Below are 16849 nucleotides of genomic sequence, written 5' to 3'. Positions count from 1 at the left end.
ATCTAATTCATATCGGACAACGAGTGACTTTTTTTAATAATATTAGGTGTTGTCTAGATTGAAACACCTATACATATATACAGGCATACAATATATAAAAATGCACAGATAACTCCGCCTTTCTTACATTAAACTCTTACATTTGATTGGTCACCATTTAATGGGAATCCTTTAAAGGTTCTCGCATTTCACACATCTTCACAGTTACTCACAGACTGCCGTATAGCGTTGTTTCCTGTTAATCCGGTTTTAAATCAAACGTAAGTATGGCTGGGTAATTTAATTCAACAGGTACATTTATACCTTTATGTTTAACAGAAAAAGAATGTCATATAATAATTTTAAATTTTGTTACTTTGTTGATGTATTGCGTCAATTTAAACTCTGTTATTGTAGATATATATTCTAATTTATGTTTTTCATTATATATTTGCATGTAGAGAACTGTTAAGGTGTTTTTATAATATTTTACCTTTCTCCGTTAGATTTTTCTTTGCTTTAATTGTTTTGTTGTTTTATATATTTCATACGTCATTATTCAGAATCGTATTCTCCATATAATTTGTAATTTAAGAAAAAATCTACTTTTGCAGATGATTAAAATTATCAATTTACTTTTATATCAAGTAATGTGACATTGACCACGGTGTGCAGCCGCAATAGCACTATTCTTATCAAAAGATACTTAGTATTGTATTTTCGTAATTAATAAATGAAATGACCACTGATGGTAAGGAATAGCCGTGAGAACACTGTCCCATCCTTAGTTAAACAATACCTAAACATCATCATCTCATCAATTTACCAAATGTAAGGGCGATATCTACGTGTATTTTTGAGTTTAGTACCCAAATTATATCCGAGTAGTCTAAGATCATGTTTCCTTGTTACAGAACATGGTGTCCAGGGTATTGCTGACGCTGATGGTAGTGGTGACGGCGACTGTCCACGGGTGGCCTGACAGGGTAAAATATCATGTTATACATGTCTAGCGTATCTCAAAAATATTCTGTATATTTTGTCAAACACCATTTGAGATATGCTTTTGATCTTTTAAAAACTATTCTTACAATCATATTGTTTGATATCGAAGATTGATAAAATCTTAAGCCGAGGGTTGACGGCCACACTCTTTCACGGGGGTTGAGATATCCCTGTCCACTTCACAGACCCATGTAAGATTCTTTTTCTCCCATACTTAGTAGAAAAAATGATGAAATACCACTTGGTTTCCAGATTTTCATCGCGCCATTATCGCAGGAACGTCGTTATGAGTCAAAATTTGGTGACGTCATCTACAATGTGCGCCGCAGTTACGCCGCATGTATTGATGACGTCACGTGATTGTCTAGCGCATGTGAGCTGTCTTACACCCCCCCTGTGTAAGATTATAAGACTCTTTCATATGTGGATATGAAGGATAGGGATATTCTACCCGAGGGTCACAAAATGTAGTAAAACCCGAGGCTTGCCGAGAGTTTTGCAACATTTTGTGATCCCGAGGGTAGAATATCCCTATCCTTCATATCCACTTATGAAAGAGTATTTTTCTTTCATACCACGACGTTTTACTGCAATTTTACAACTATAATATCCCGCCATTTTGAAATAAATTCGAAGAAATCCACGACTGGAAGTCAATTTCCATACATGAAAAATTACGTGATATTTTCAACACAAATTCCGTTGCTTGCATCTTTTATAGTAAAACCAGTCAATTTTGTGAAAAAAATGTTAAAATTTTACCGAGGAAATAGAGATTTTGTTGACGCCGTGACGTCACGAGGCTTTATTGCATGGGTAGCCATGCAATACAGCCTCAGGCGACATGAGTGTATTGCCCTAGACCAGCCAGTATTACACGTGTAGGTATGAAAGAAAGAGGTATCTTTTCCCTAGCAACCGCGGGATATCCTTGTGAAGTATGGGAGAAAATCAAATCAGAAGCCTTCGGGCGATGTTGAAATACCAAAACACATGTATGCAATATATAAATCAATTATTCAAACCAAATGTTACGTATATGCATGTAATTGTGATAAAATATTTATAAAAATACTTCTTCTTGCACCAATTGGCTTTCGTAATTAATATTCTAGCGAATGACCGAGCTGTTATCGAATCTCATAAACTACTGTATCCACGCAAAACAACCTCATATATTATACAATTGTCATGTAACTCCATGAAGGTTAATAGATAAAATTCCCGAAATGCATGTGGAATTTTTCACATAAAGTTTTTCCTCAGATCACTATAGCCTGCAAATTGACTTGAAATTTGATATGATACCTCATGTTAGGTCAATTTTATGTGCATTTCGGACAAGGTATTCAGGTAAAATCTTTGTTTTTACATTTTCCATTCTCCTTAGTATTTAGAAATGTAATATGATTAATTTTTTACCAATCGCTTATGTGATGTAATAATGTACTATTATATGCACTGTAGTTTTCCCCTTTTACCGTTTTATCTGTGATAGGACTGTAAGTGCCCGGATGAGAAGGATCCGTGGTGTGGAGACGAGGGAGATTACGATTCTCTGTGTGAACTCGAGTGCTAGTAAGTTCAAACTTGTATTACATTATATAGAAATTCAGTATTTGTTATCCACACCTTCAAATGATTTATTGACGCTGTCCAAGGAGCGTTCAGACTCTGATGCTCTCTTTACTGACTAGTTCCGCTAAATACCAATGCTGCATTATTTTGTTTATGTTATTTCGTTGAAATGAAGTATTAACAGCCAATGTCACAAAAGGGCGTGACAGATTAGGAGGCCAATGACAATAACGGATATATAAATTTACCTGTGCTTCGCTCTAATACAAGAACAATGTCTCGTTACCAGAAAATTATCTCGCCAAAATGCGGGTGATAGTTGTTTTCGAAATGACACTAATAGTGTATGGTATAAAAGACCATTGTATCATAATCAGCAGATTTACGTACATGCAAAGTTTACATTAAAGAGCAGTAAAACTGTTGACATGTTTAATATCCGCAGTTTATTATCCAAATCTCACAGGGATATACAAGTTATTATTTAATGCTCCAAGAAAAATATTTGAATAATAGCACTTTATGATTTTAATTTATATGTTAATGTTCCTCAACAACACTTAAACATGCATTTACAGGCAAAACATAACAAAGATGTCATTTAACCACATGTAAATACGTATGCCTGTGTAATCTGACACATTGTGAAGATGGATTATTTGTGGAATGACCAGATTGTATTTGCACACTAATGTTTTATAAATGTACAGATGCATAATACAAATTAATTAAGTTTTTTCATGTTTGGGATTACCATAAAAATAATTTCTGATATCTATAACACACATGACGGGGATTAGCTATTGTAAGACGATTAGATATTCAACCCTTAATGTCACATAAACATGCTGTCTACGTTTTATATATTACACGTAGGTATTATATCTGTAGTCAGGTGACGTTAACATTACCTTGACCAAAACTAATTTATATCATTTATCGTAAATAAGATATAAGCATTAATACTCTTAAACACTTCGTCTATTTCCCATTATCATATCAATTTGAGAAGATTAAAATATAGCACGTAAATGGGAACGATAACATATTATGTGATCTTTAGCAGTAAAACTTTTCGCAAAGAGAGTTTTCATCTTTTAAAAATTCTTTTAAGAATAAAGTTGCACATTACGAAAAATGAGGCAGTGCGATTTTTAACATGAATGCGGTAAGGTTATAAAGGCAAGAGTACGGGTTGATTGTTTACAACTATAACACCGAACTGTATATACTGCAAACAGGCATGCTTATCAATATAAATCTTTCGGAAAGTATTTGTATCAGTTTGTCGTATATAAGGTCAAACGGTGGAATTCCAAACAAATCACACATCACGTCAAATTCCATTATGAGTGACATACATGTATATGTTTGGTTTTCGATTTTCAACAGTAGTTTGGCATGGCTGCTATTTCCGTTAATAAGAACTCCTCAGCAATTCTTATGCGCACACGTGTTGATTTTAATGCGCTAAACCCCTTGATTAATATATCAAATCTTTATTGTATTTTCAATTATAAACATATAAGGGATTTGTCTGTTTTGATACGGCATTTGCCGATCCCCACAAAGGACAATATCAAATAGAACATATGTTGTCTATAACAGACAATAAAAACAGAAAACACAAACTCATTTTGAATCTTAATTTTTTTTTTACAGTGGTGATGAAATCGTTGGACACGATACCTGCGACAACATTGAGGTAATGTCACCTAAATATTAAGTTAAACTTTCAAAAATGAAGAGTTAAAGGTACATCATATGGTATATGTTTAAATCTAAACACTACGTACACAGATTTGCAAACATTGCGCTTTATTGCAATGCTTGTTTAGGTCATTTTATAAAATTGAAGTGTTGGACATTACGTTTACATAATTATAATGATTTACTGTACGCAAGTATGGTAATTGTAAAATCGTTTTTGAACATCTAATTAAGTTATTGAATTTAATGTAAAACTTGGTAATTGAACATTAAATTAAACAGAAATGCACAGATGCCTTGCCGCTGATGCCCGATAAGGAAGTTTGTGCCGAACATGACGTCACGTTTGAAACTAAGGAAGAAATGGAATGCGCGTATGTATTAAAACGTTAATTCACTAAATATACCGTACTGAATATGAGCTGTGGCAAAAAGATGCGCATTAATTAATTTCAACTTTTGATGAAATTAGCTAGGGATATCGTATATTTGCTCTCGAAAATCTTCCAGAAGAACGCAAATACACTGTATTTCTGTAGCTGAGTTTCTTTCAAAATAATTTCTTATATGTCAAACATTTTATTTTTTGTAGCAAAATGAAATTTGTACACAAAGGTGAATGTGTGTAATGGGAGCGAGGAAATATCCAAGAAGAGTTGATTATGGTACGCATATCATTTATCGTTTTCTTTATTTTGACTAAGCTTGTCATACATTTTCTAGAGTGCGGATGATTAAAGATGCTACACTACTAACAAATGATATTTTCTTTGCTTTCAAAAACAGTACCACCATTGAAAAGTTTGACATATTTTAATTTGATTTTAGTTGGAAATATTAAAAATAATTCATTGCGTCTCGGGAAAATACATGGCTTATGTGCATGATGCCCTATATGGAATAAAGTACTGATTACGTATGCGCCAAGAGCAAAATATAATATGTTGAATAGATTATCTAACATTTGCTTTTGCGTTAATTATAGACGCACATATACACGATTAAACACCAATTATTGTTTAAATGATGAGTATCGTTTATGCACAGACGACAGTGGAGCATCTTGAAGGCGAACCTATACTACTTGGACATTCAGAACTCTCGTTGTATATGACAAAGTAATGTCTCTGAGGAATTAAAATCCAACAATACAAGCAGTCTTACATTTTAATTATTATGTTTGTAGGTATGTACAACACGAAATCACGATGGATTCTCTGCACATTTAATTACGCGATAAAAGATACCTCCCCGAAAAAAAAAGTTGTTTAATATGAACAAACAAAATCACATTGTGATGAATAACGATTTAAGAGCTCATTAATTACCTTGTATAATTTATTTGATCAAATAAACTATTGGAATCATTTAAGTGTGTTATTCTCTTTGCTTAAACATCTATCAAGAAACTGCAGTAATGTGGCTTTAGTCTTTGTAAAGGTGTATTTCACATTGTATGTATTTGTGTACAGACGGACTAAGGCTTATCGAACACGTAACATACGAGTCGTATATGAGCCTTAGCTCTCCGGATCCTTGATAATGTTGGTGCGATTTCTCACTAAACTCTGCACAAAAATCGGTATATATGACCTGTTTCATTATTTACAATTACATGTGCGACTTTCATATTTTAACTTCACGAAATTTAATATTCCAGTCTGATATAAATTTCCAAGAGACGCATCAAAGCCTATTGTTGCCTTTTGCTTCTTTCTCAATGAACTGGACAAGTATTCCGAAACTCTGCGTTGTTATATCTCACTATTAGATAATGGAATACTATGTTTCGACTTTCCACTTACATTGTCGATATAATTTACATCAAAAAATAAGACGTGTATCAATTCGATGAGAGACGCGTATAGGCGGATCTACAATTTACTAGACTGTGTACAAAAATGAAATATATTGTGTAAAATAAAAATTAAAAGAAAGCAAATACGCGGCATCCCATCTTTACATATCAATTATGCATTATATATTGTTTTTATCTGGATCATAAGGACGTCTAGGGATCATTTAAATTTGTATCAATGACTTATAAGTATTTTTAAAAAAATAACAGAAACCACGATTGAAAATTAATATTATGATTCGTTTATTTGCGTTATAACGAACGGCATCACATTCAACTTCATTACAAAATTGTAAAGGGGTTATTTGTTAAAATATACATGTAGCAAAATAATGTAACCCATTTTGTACAAAGGTTGGGCTCAGCTTGCGCCAGCATATAACCGAGTAGTTAGATATTATATCCCCGTCCAAACAGGACATGTAAATTGTCAATAATGGATATGTCTCTTTGGTGTGAATAGGTTCCTTATAAGGTAACAGTTAATTACATTGTTACGAATATCAGTGAAATACTGATATGAAATATACATAGTACCATGCTCGTTTGTTTCTTTTGGGACGGTTGGCATACATGACACATGCATTTAAGTCTTTAGAATGTTAAATTTATTTGTTGTTTGCTGCACAGCATGCATGTGTTTATTTTATGTATACATAGTTCAGGTGTGTAAGGTTGCTTTCTTATACATATTGATATCACGCTCAAAAATACGACTACTCTGATAAATGTATTTGCAGAATACATATGTATTTAATTCATTGTAGTCTATAGTCATTATAAATATCAAAACGTAGACCAATGTCGCAGAAAATATTCCTGGTTCTTTCTATTCATAACTCGTAGGTCAATTAAAACAGACTTGGAAACTATGATATTTTACCCCACAATCGAACAACGCACAGTATCATACTTATGTATACACTCCTCGTAGTAATTTTATCAGAACAGTTCCGAGAAGTAATTAGTTCTAAATTTAGTCTCTTTCTAAGAACTAATCGTTATCTCGATGGGTAAACTTAAACATGAGTTTAAAACACAACAGCACTGTATGTCATGTAGGAGCCCACCAGGATTTAAAGTCCAGTGTAAACACTAATCACTGTATTATCACACGAAAGGTTAGACATATATATCATAATTGGTTGGTGCACTGGCTGATTCAGTATTACTAAATCCAAACAATCATATTAAGGCATTGAAGGAAAGCAGTGTATTTCTTTGCAGATGTTGATTATATGATTCATATACAGAATAAGTATATAAATATCGTATAGCATAGCATGTACACGGGTCGTCAGTTTTGAGATTTTAAAAACAGAAAAAAGCGGTTGAATGTTTTCCGTTCTGTCCCCGATATGACTCAATCATTTCCCAAATTTTAAAAAAGGACAAATTGTAATTATAAAAATGGTAAATTAACCAAAAGATATTCATAGATATATATTCTAAATTCTAGTGTAAGCAGATTAGAATTATATAATGCAACACATGATAAGCAGTGCATACACGATCATTACCAGTTCAACCCCGATGTCTTATGTTAAGAAAGTAGTAAAACTTTATCGCATGAAAGAGTTTAAGGCCATTCCTTATTCGACATAAGTTCATTACTTTGAATTAAATATAGTCTTCGAGGTGAAATATATACGTGAAATATCTTCACGTGATACCTGTGTTACAAAGCATTAAAACAACCCCGAGTCATAATCAATACCATTCCTTGGTTACCAGATATGATAGTACATCTTCTGTAATTCATTTTAAGTAAAAATTACAATAAATGAAGTAAAAAAAATAAACAATTCAAAACGTTACATTAATTAAATGTAACGGAAAATAAAAAATAATATTGATCAGTAAAAATGACCACAACCTAGCTATGACTATGTACTGATGGAAGTAATAAAGATATCACATGTCATCCGACAAACAGTAGGTCGTCACAAGTGCCTTTAGAGGATGGTACAACAGCTTGATGTGGTCGGCTGATACGGCGGGTAGGAATATGTTGGTTGAATTATCACCCGCTGTGGGCCTGGGTAGGAATACCCACTGGCGTGCTCGCTGTAGGCCGAGATATACGTCGATTGGTGTGGAGGCCCTGGGTATGCTATGGCCCTTTGAGCAAGTCTAGCTTGCCTTTCCTCTTTGATCCGCTTTAGTTGGTCACTTAGATAGTGCAAAGGGGTGACGAGATATTGGTTCAACCACACTCTGTTGTAGACCATTATCTTTTTCACTCGTCGTTGTTGACCAGCCACGAGAACCTTATTCATGATGATCATATTTTGTCGCACTTCTGCAAGCTCAAAGAACTTGTTATTGGAATTTCCACACATTTCTTCATTTAAAAATATGCATTTATTTTTGAGTTCGTCTGGTTTCAACGATAGGATGTACTCTGCTAGTGCTTCTATATCGGACTCGGAGGACAATAAGTGATAGTTTCTAAAGTCGGTTAGTTTCTGCAGATTGTTGCTTCCTTCGTCAAGATCCAAGACATCGCAGAGACATTTCAAGAGATACATAGCGCGGGCAATAGGGTGGTGAGGAATAATGACCTTCTCACCGATGTCTCGAATGCCTACTTGCTGACTTGCCATAACAGCCATGCTGTATTGTTTATATCAATGGTCCACTGTTTAGATAGTACAACACTCACACCATCAATTACAAATCCCAGATTATACTCCTAAAGGCACATTCAGACTTGCTGCCAGTTTGAACCACTGTGGTAGATCTCCTGAGAATTACAGATATGACATAAAGTTATAGACATTCTGTGTTTTACTATAGCCGAAAGTATCAAATTATCTTCTGTGACTGACACATGAATAGGCATGTTAAATACCAGAAACGCAGCGTGTGTATGTACGTAGACCTTCATTGAACAATGATTTTTAAAAGACTTATTATTCATGAATCATTTGTTGGTTTCTTTCTGAGAGGTTGTCTAAATATACAAACACAATATAGGCAATAGTGTAATGGTGTGTGACGTTCCTCGACATTTTCACGAATAAGTCAACTCGTCCCAAATTGAAAATGGACAGCCGATTCTGGTTATATATGGGTCCCCTTACATTCGATTTTCCCTGTAAACGACATGACTTTGTTGTGTAGCATGATCAATCATATTCTAATTAATCCTTATAATTAGATATACTATAAATAATATCTTCAAAATTTCATATTAATTATTTGTTACTTTGCATTTGAAATCATAACGCCGTTAAAACAACCAACCGATATCGACATTACAGATGGCAACGTCATACTTTCTTTATGTGCATATAAAGCAATTTGAAAGCCAGTGAAAATGCCGTACACATGCAAAATTGAAGAAATTCGAAAGAGTATTAGATATAAGCATTTCTCAGCAAGTTTTTTTAGCTTTTGGTTTTACTAACGGATTTACGATGAATGATTATTATCGTCTTGTTTAATCACTGACTTTTCATTAACACAACAGTTTCACACAAAAAGCATAAATTTAATGTTTGATAATTCAAATGTTAAAAGTTATTGAAACATAAACTAAATAAGATCTTTGTAATTCTGATTGACGTTTTACTGGGATCAGTATTTTTATTTTCAGGCGTCAGTTCGTATAGATTGAGAATGGCACTTTTGGAATGCTGAATGTGTAAAATCGATCAGAATGTAATGAAATTGATATCAAGTTTCTTTAATTGTATATGACCTTGATATACAGGATCATATATGAAGATGGTCTTTAAATGACTCCAGCTGTTAAAGAAATGCTCAGGAGCGAATTTTACTAAAGGTCGTAAACGTAAACGTAGTTGTAAACGTAGACGTAGACGTAACTTACGACATTTTTTGCGTTTTACTAAAAGTCGTAACTTGTGTTTACGTCTACGTTTATGTGGAAATCTACGGGTGCCAGGGAGTAGACGTAAACTTACACGTAGCGAGTATATATTCTATATCCTCAGTTATTTTATCATTTGTGACGGAGAAAATGAGGACATTTCGCCGGAAAGAGTTTTTAGAGATCACTTTTCACTTCTTAGTTAAACTATTTCTCAGAATCTCTTACGGAGTCAACTTGAGTTGTTTATTTTTTGGCTTATATACAGCCATTTCGTTATTTCAATTTAGACATTGTAACTGTTAACTTAAACAATTTAACACTTTTACTACTGTAAGTAACATTGAATATAAAGAACAACTAACTACTGTAAACGTGGAATTTACGCTTATCACAAAGACATCTAAGTGTGAAAGTTTCCCCCGCGCGTAATATTTTTATATTATTAATTTTTTTATTTGTTTTCATACTAAATTTGCCTTTCTGAGTAGCCTATCCTTTTCCTTCATATACTATAATGAAAAAAATCGAGAACGGCGCGAAAACCCGTCGTTATATCATTGTTTAAATGAAACTAAATTTAATGGTGATATTTATCGCGAAATAAATTGGCATCCAAATCGTGAAGCTAAACATTTTCGAAATACATCTGTCCTTATTAGGTCATCTGGCCGTCACTTAAAACGTCCAGTATAACTCTACTAGTTATCGTGCTTTGTCCGTCAGCGTCCAGCGTTCGGAAATTTTGTTCCGTTTTATAGTCTACATGTTCCATCCTTGATATTTCAAGCCGTAAAATGCCTAGAGTGACACTAATTTGGTCGTAACGAAGTGCTGTTAATTTTGTGTCGGTCTGACACGGTCAATATTTTTGAAATGATACATGTATTTTCAAACTTCGCCAGTATCGCTATTTTATACTACAAAATGGCATGCTACATGCAATCTTTCTACATTATACACACATATAAGTTGAAATTATATACATTTTGATTCCATATGCGATAAGCCATTTCTGGCTGGGCAGCCCTTTTATGTTAACCAATAAATTGATTACATCTAAAAGTGAACAAACCGATGTATCAAAATAAGTGTAAGTAAAAATCATAAGATAAGATAAGATAAGTTTATTTCTGGTTCAGGACTTATATGTAAAGTCCTCTATACCAGACTCAGACAAAATATAGAGTTTACAGTTAATACATTTTTCTCCGGTAATAATAATAAATTAATGATGTATAAAGGCTTTGTAGTTGTATAAGAGTTCTTGTTCTTTCCAATGTTTGTCTAACGCATTTTTGAAGGAGTTTATATTTGGCGCCATCACTACATTCTCTGGTAGATCGTTCCATATCTTAGTAGCTCTTAGTGAAAAAAAGTTTCTCCTAATCTCATAGTTTGATCTTGTATGGAATAGCTTCCTCCTATGCCCCCTGCTGCTCTCGCGGTCCGTTGCATCTTTCCATAAAGATAAAATGTTACAACATTCGGAGTCATTTATGTCAAATGTCATAAGAATAGATTTCTTGTTTCACGAAATAGATACATTTATATGCAGCCCTATGCTACTTGTACATTAGATTACATGTAAATATATCTAAAGTCAGACGATGGGATTTCCTGAAAATCGTCGAGTGTCCTTAGAGGTACATTGTATGATTTTGATTGTCTAAAATTTAATTCCGGCATATTCAGAAAATTCCGAAACTGTAATAAAAAAAATCAGCCTTTATCTGTCAATTGATGCGAAACACGCAAATGCCTGCCGTCGGAGGATGTGACGCAACATAAACAAAACTCATTTATATTTGAAATCAAAATAAAGCACATAAAATCAGAATAAATCAATAGATACCGTATATTTTTTGTTGTATCTACATTGTATGCTTTATACACGTACATTTTCTTTGAAAACTCTTTCATAGTATAAACGATTTTCTGAATATTTTATGAAAATGTAGAGAAAAAACGGCATCCTCCATTTAACTATGTGTACATGTATCAATATACAATTACGCTAAATATTTATTAGATCTAAATTACTAGCATATGCTGTTTTTTTTTTTTGTTTTTTTTTTTAATAATTTGACTGTTAATCAAAGCTAAGACAATAGGACGAAATGTAAACGCAGCCTACTTTGGCCGTGTGCCAATTGTCTTTAGTCAATCAAATGTGGTCAAATGTCGCGTTACAAAATGTTATCCACACGTAAGTTTTACGTCTACTCCTACGTTTACGTGCATAGTTACACCCTGTCGTAAAACCCAATTTACGCACACGTAAAGTTAGACGTAAAGTCTACGTTTACGTCTACGTTAACGTTTACGTCTACGACCTTTAGAAAAACTCGCTCCAGCACAATATACTTTACCAAAACTCAGCTTATTGTATTGAAATGTAAGAGTTGACTCCTGGAATTAACTGCGGAATTACTTATACGTCTGCACTATTTACGTGCACCATATTTTTTCTATGTGCAAACTTTAATGTCTATCAGTAGTGGTATCAAAACCTTTACACAAAATATAGAAACACTCGTCGAGTGACTTTAAACCGACAACAGTCACAGCTATAGTTTTACAGTACTCTTGGTTGACATATAAAAGGTGGAATGCTATTTTGAGAGCGTTAATTACAAATTGAATCCAAATATCAAGAATTGGTCACCGTCGGTTACAGCACGACATTCTTGTCAACACTGTACAATTCAAAGCTACAACAATATGAAACAACATAATACCATCTCTGGAATCGTGTAAACAAACCAATTAACAGGTGTGTACCGATAGAACAACTACGAGTATACAGAAAGACGGCATCAGTTTAATTGAAAACACGTTTTAATAAAATGTGTAAAATATATACATAAAGTTTCCAACAATAAAGTTTGCTAATGGTGGTGAAATGACACAGACATTAACTTCCTATCGTAGCTGTCCGTAATAATTCTATCCGATTTGCGTTTCGCAATTTAGAATGTACGCTAACAATAGAAACATGTGTAAAAGTATCACAAATAACTATGTCAACACACAATTGATGGTGCTTTCCTTGGAAACACACATACGACTATATTATTGTCTTAATCCTCGATATTTTTAACAGCGACCTCATACATATAATTTTAATAAATGTACAATCAAAGTTAGGAATATCACTTTTCCTTCAAAGGACGATATTGTGTTATCACATCGAATATAGAACGGATTGTCCGCCCGTCGTTTTTATGCAGTTTGAATCAGAGAATAGTACAACAGCTTGATGTTGTGTGGTAGGCCGGAGTTGTTTGGGCACCTTGTCTGTAAGGAGGAGTAGAATAGGTAATTGCTAAACGTCTGGCGTTGAGTTCTGCTGTTCGTCTTTTCATTCGCTCACCCAAATAAACCAAAGGAGTCGCAATATAAAGTTGTAGCCAAGCCCTTTTAAAGAACATGATTCTATTGACTCGGCGGTGTTGACCAGCTATGAGAACGTCATTCACGATGACCATGTTCTGCCTTACGCTCTCGAGCTCAAAAAACTTGTTATTGGAATTGCCACAAATTTCTTCGTCAGGGAATAAACATTTACCGATAAGTTGCTCGGGCTTTATAGATACCACGTATAATGACAGTGCATCGATATCAAGCTCCGTCATTAAGTGATAGTTCTTGTAATCTGTGAACTTCCGGAGGTTGGTGTTTCCATCGTCAAGATCTAGGACATCACAGATACATTTCAGGTAGTACATAGCCCGTGCTACAGGATGTTGGGGAACAGCTACTGATTCCCCAATCTCTCGGACTCCAACTTGTTCTCTTTGCATAACTGCCATGGTCGCTTCACTGGAGTTCTCACCACAAAGTAAGTCACATTAGCTTTAGTAAATGTACAACGCTTATAAAATAGGATAAAGCTGCACATGCGCATGCAATTACTTTGCCATATAACCTTCGTTGTTGTTGAAAAAGTAAACTTCCTTGTCTCGTTGCATACATATAATATCAGATAGGTCATAGATAATCAATACAATGCAATAAATAATATCATCACTAAGGTAAATAAACGTGTTTGGATTTGAGCGATGAAAATCATACTGTTAAGTACATGTGAAACGAAAGTAGGCTTTAAATACTCAATAACGCCTTTAGACTGCATGGTAATTGAGGCGCGCTGTGCTGTCAAGATTTACAGCATACAGTGCAGTTGATTTTGTATATAAAATCTGTAAATCTATAAATAAGTCGTATAACATTGAAATACTTATCTGTTTTATCCATGGATGATATATCCATCACCACCATTAGCTGTTGAATATCACACTGTTGAAATAATGATAAAAATAAATGTCAACATTTAGAATATCCATTAAATCAGTCAACTATTAACATGATAAACAACCATGTTGAAATATGTCTTAAAACCAGCTTTAAAGTATTGTTCCAACAGTCGGGTTTCGACCGCTACTGGGATGACCTTATCTGTATGACTAAACACAAAACTGGAGGAAATCCTAACATAATTTACATTCTCTTGAAATACACATTTACTCGAAATATCTTCAGACTTAATAAATAGAACAATAAATGATGGCAGTTCATCAGTGTCGGCCTCTGATATCAAGAAATAGGTTTTGAGATTTCTGTAGGTTGCTGTTTCATCGTTCAGATTCAAGACAAAGCATGAACATTTACATTCAGCGAGATGTATAACCTTCTTGGATGTGTAGATTTATATGTCTGGTGTGTATCTAACGGCGTTAAAGCCGCATGATCCGTATCTTTCAGGGTCCGTAAAACAAACAATGACAAGATATGGTATAATAGCCCTAAAAAGTTATGAACTTTCCCAAAATTACAAGTCTAGAAAGTTAAGAGGTCCAAAGATATAAATATACAAAATTTCATTTTAGACTTATGCGCGGTCCGACAGAAAGTCAAAAGTTAACGCCTCCAAAGCTTAGAAATGCTACTTTGCGCATGTCCGGAAATAAAAGTTGTTTACCGCAATGGAGCGAGCTTTGCAGTGAAAGCTCGCTGGCTTAGCATCAACTGTTGATTCGAAGTGAATAAGGAAGTTATTTAAACTAAGAAATGTTGTGAATTGCTGAGAATATTATATGGAAACGAATTTGAGCTATGACAACAACTATGATTTGTGAATGATCTACCAAAACCACATAAACTGACTTCTCTTCGTCTCTATAAGGTGAGTGGGGCCCCAAAGGGGTAACAGTTATATTCTATAAGTGTTTGGTCGCTTTTTGGAATTGGTACCGTAGTAAAATAGAGATTAGAAATCAGAAAAAGTGTTGATAAATTGGGAAACATATAACAGATTTAATCTTGGATTACAACAGAAGCATTAATAGAGTCGTATTATACGCGTTTCCTTAAAAGATGATCGCATCATGTAGCTACTGTTACAGGCTTACAGCGCCAGGAGTGTGATATCTTTTCCGATATCTATTTGTGTATTTATGTATATCAGTGATATATATCCTTTTACTGTATGCTATGGATATTACTTTATTAAAGAAGCCACTTTCAAACTTACTTCATTAGTGCTCGTGTGTGTAAAATTGTATTTTTTTTAGACTTACAGTCACTTAGTCACGTACTCGTTATCCTTTCTGCTGGTCTTAATTATATAAAATTCACACCAATACATCATAAGTGGGTTAAGTAAAGAATAGTAATTGACTTTTTTAAAATATGTATTATATATTATGTCCAATACATTTAGGCTACATAAATTCTGGCACTAATTAGTACCATTATTCTTCACATGAAAATGCCTAGACCCCTGTAATTCAAGAAATGACTAACCTAGTATCTAGTGAGGTTTGATTTTGATAAACGTGTTCAAAAAATGTGTAATTGTTATAAATTTGTGTTTGACAGAAAGCAATTGGAACTAGTTTGTTTTACATGTAGGCTTACACTGAAAGATAATGTACATGCATGTATACATTATTTATCTATGTACATAACTGACATTTACTCCATATTTTCTTTATAGAATGTATGGGACCTTCAACCAGATGACAGAAGTGCAAGATGTGATGGCAGCTCGCCCAAAAATAAAAGGGAAAAACAACTACATGTTTCTCTGAGATCAAAACTGACAGTAAAAAATAAAGCCTGTTTGTAATGTACCCATTATGAACCAGAAAGAAATTATTGTCAAGAAGGAAGGACAGAACAAACCTAGCATAATTCTTTACTATTATCACCAGGATATTTTCAAATTATTTATTTCTTCACACAAATGAAAAAAGGAATAATAATGATTATTGCATGTTTACATACCTAGTATGTATAGCTTTTGAATAATTTATATGGAACAAGGATGTAATTCCAATTTATGAAAAATTAAACCAATTAAAATAATATATGTCATTTATCTGAGTTGTTTAATTATGTTGTGTTCATTTTAGAAATGTTCAAATACAGAAAATAAATAGCAAACAAGACTGGAGCTAGATCAAAGGTTATTTGGGTCAAAAGTCAGTGTCAAATCTCAAGATTTTGGCTCTATAGATATACATATATCCCTATGTGTAATAAAAAAAAATCTTATTGTGTAATACACAGATTGCACATATATATAAGGATATCCATATATCTGTAGAGACAATAGCCTGTGATGCATGTTGTTAAATTGCATTATTCATTATTGACTATTTTAAGTTGCAAAGATTTGATTGAATTAGAAAGGAATAGACTGACAATAACTTCTAATTAGTCCAGGTCAATCAAGGTCTACATGTACAAGCTGTTAGCAACTTCACTTAGTGTTTGGAGCAAGATCACACTAAAGGAAATAGGATTGCTTGAATATAAAACAATAAACTAACAAAATACAACTAATAAAGTTAGATTTTCCACTAGGTTAGACT

At 33.6% G+C, this 16849-nt stretch overlaps 3 protein-coding genes and 1 long non-coding RNA gene across 4 annotated transcripts; 2 read left to right on the top strand and 2 right to left on the bottom strand.

Annotated features, from left to right (window-relative positions):
- The first annotated feature begins 200 nt into the window (after window positions 1-200).
- On the top strand, window positions 201-5644 carry LOC138322378 (uncharacterized). The gene is made up of 7 exons (XM_069266417.1): window positions 201-260; window positions 894-965; window positions 2483-2562; window positions 4225-4267; window positions 4555-4646; window positions 4865-4937; window positions 5459-5644. Exons 2-6 carry the CDS (start codon window positions 897-899, stop codon window positions 4899-4901), a joined length of 321 nt encoding a protein of 106 aa, XP_069122518.1. The 5' UTR covers window positions 201-260; window positions 894-896; the 3' UTR covers window positions 4902-4937; window positions 5459-5644.
- Window positions 5645-6375: 731 nt separating this feature from the next.
- LOC138320398 (uncharacterized) lies at window positions 6376-9020 on the bottom strand. The gene has a single exon (XM_069263339.1). It carries the CDS (start codon window positions 8743-8745, stop codon window positions 8086-8088), a length of 660 nt encoding a protein of 219 aa, XP_069119440.1. The 5' UTR covers window positions 8746-9020; the 3' UTR covers window positions 6376-8085.
- Window positions 9021-11901: 2881 nt separating this feature from the next.
- Window positions 11902-14044, bottom strand: LOC138322377 (uncharacterized). The gene has a single exon (XM_069266416.1). The coding sequence runs from the start codon at window positions 13781-13783 to the stop codon at window positions 13208-13210; it is 576 nt and encodes a 191-aa protein (XP_069122517.1). The 5' UTR covers window positions 13784-14044; the 3' UTR covers window positions 11902-13207.
- Window positions 14045-14711: 667 nt separating this feature from the next.
- On the top strand, window positions 14712-16351 carry LOC138320397 (uncharacterized). Its single transcript, XR_011208177.1, has 2 exons — window positions 14712-15156; window positions 15970-16351. It is a non-coding gene; the product is annotated as an uncharacterized lncRNA (long non-coding RNA).
- Window positions 16352-16849: the final 498 nt, after the last annotated feature.

Source organism: Argopecten irradians, chromosome 4 (assembly GCF_041381155.1).
Source record: "Argopecten irradians isolate NY chromosome 4, Ai_NY, whole genome shotgun sequence".
Lineage (NCBI taxonomy): Eukaryota > Metazoa > Mollusca > Bivalvia > Pectinida > Pectinidae > Argopecten > Argopecten irradians.
Note: the sequence above shows the minus strand (reverse complement) of the source record. Positions and strands in the feature narration are given on the sequence as shown.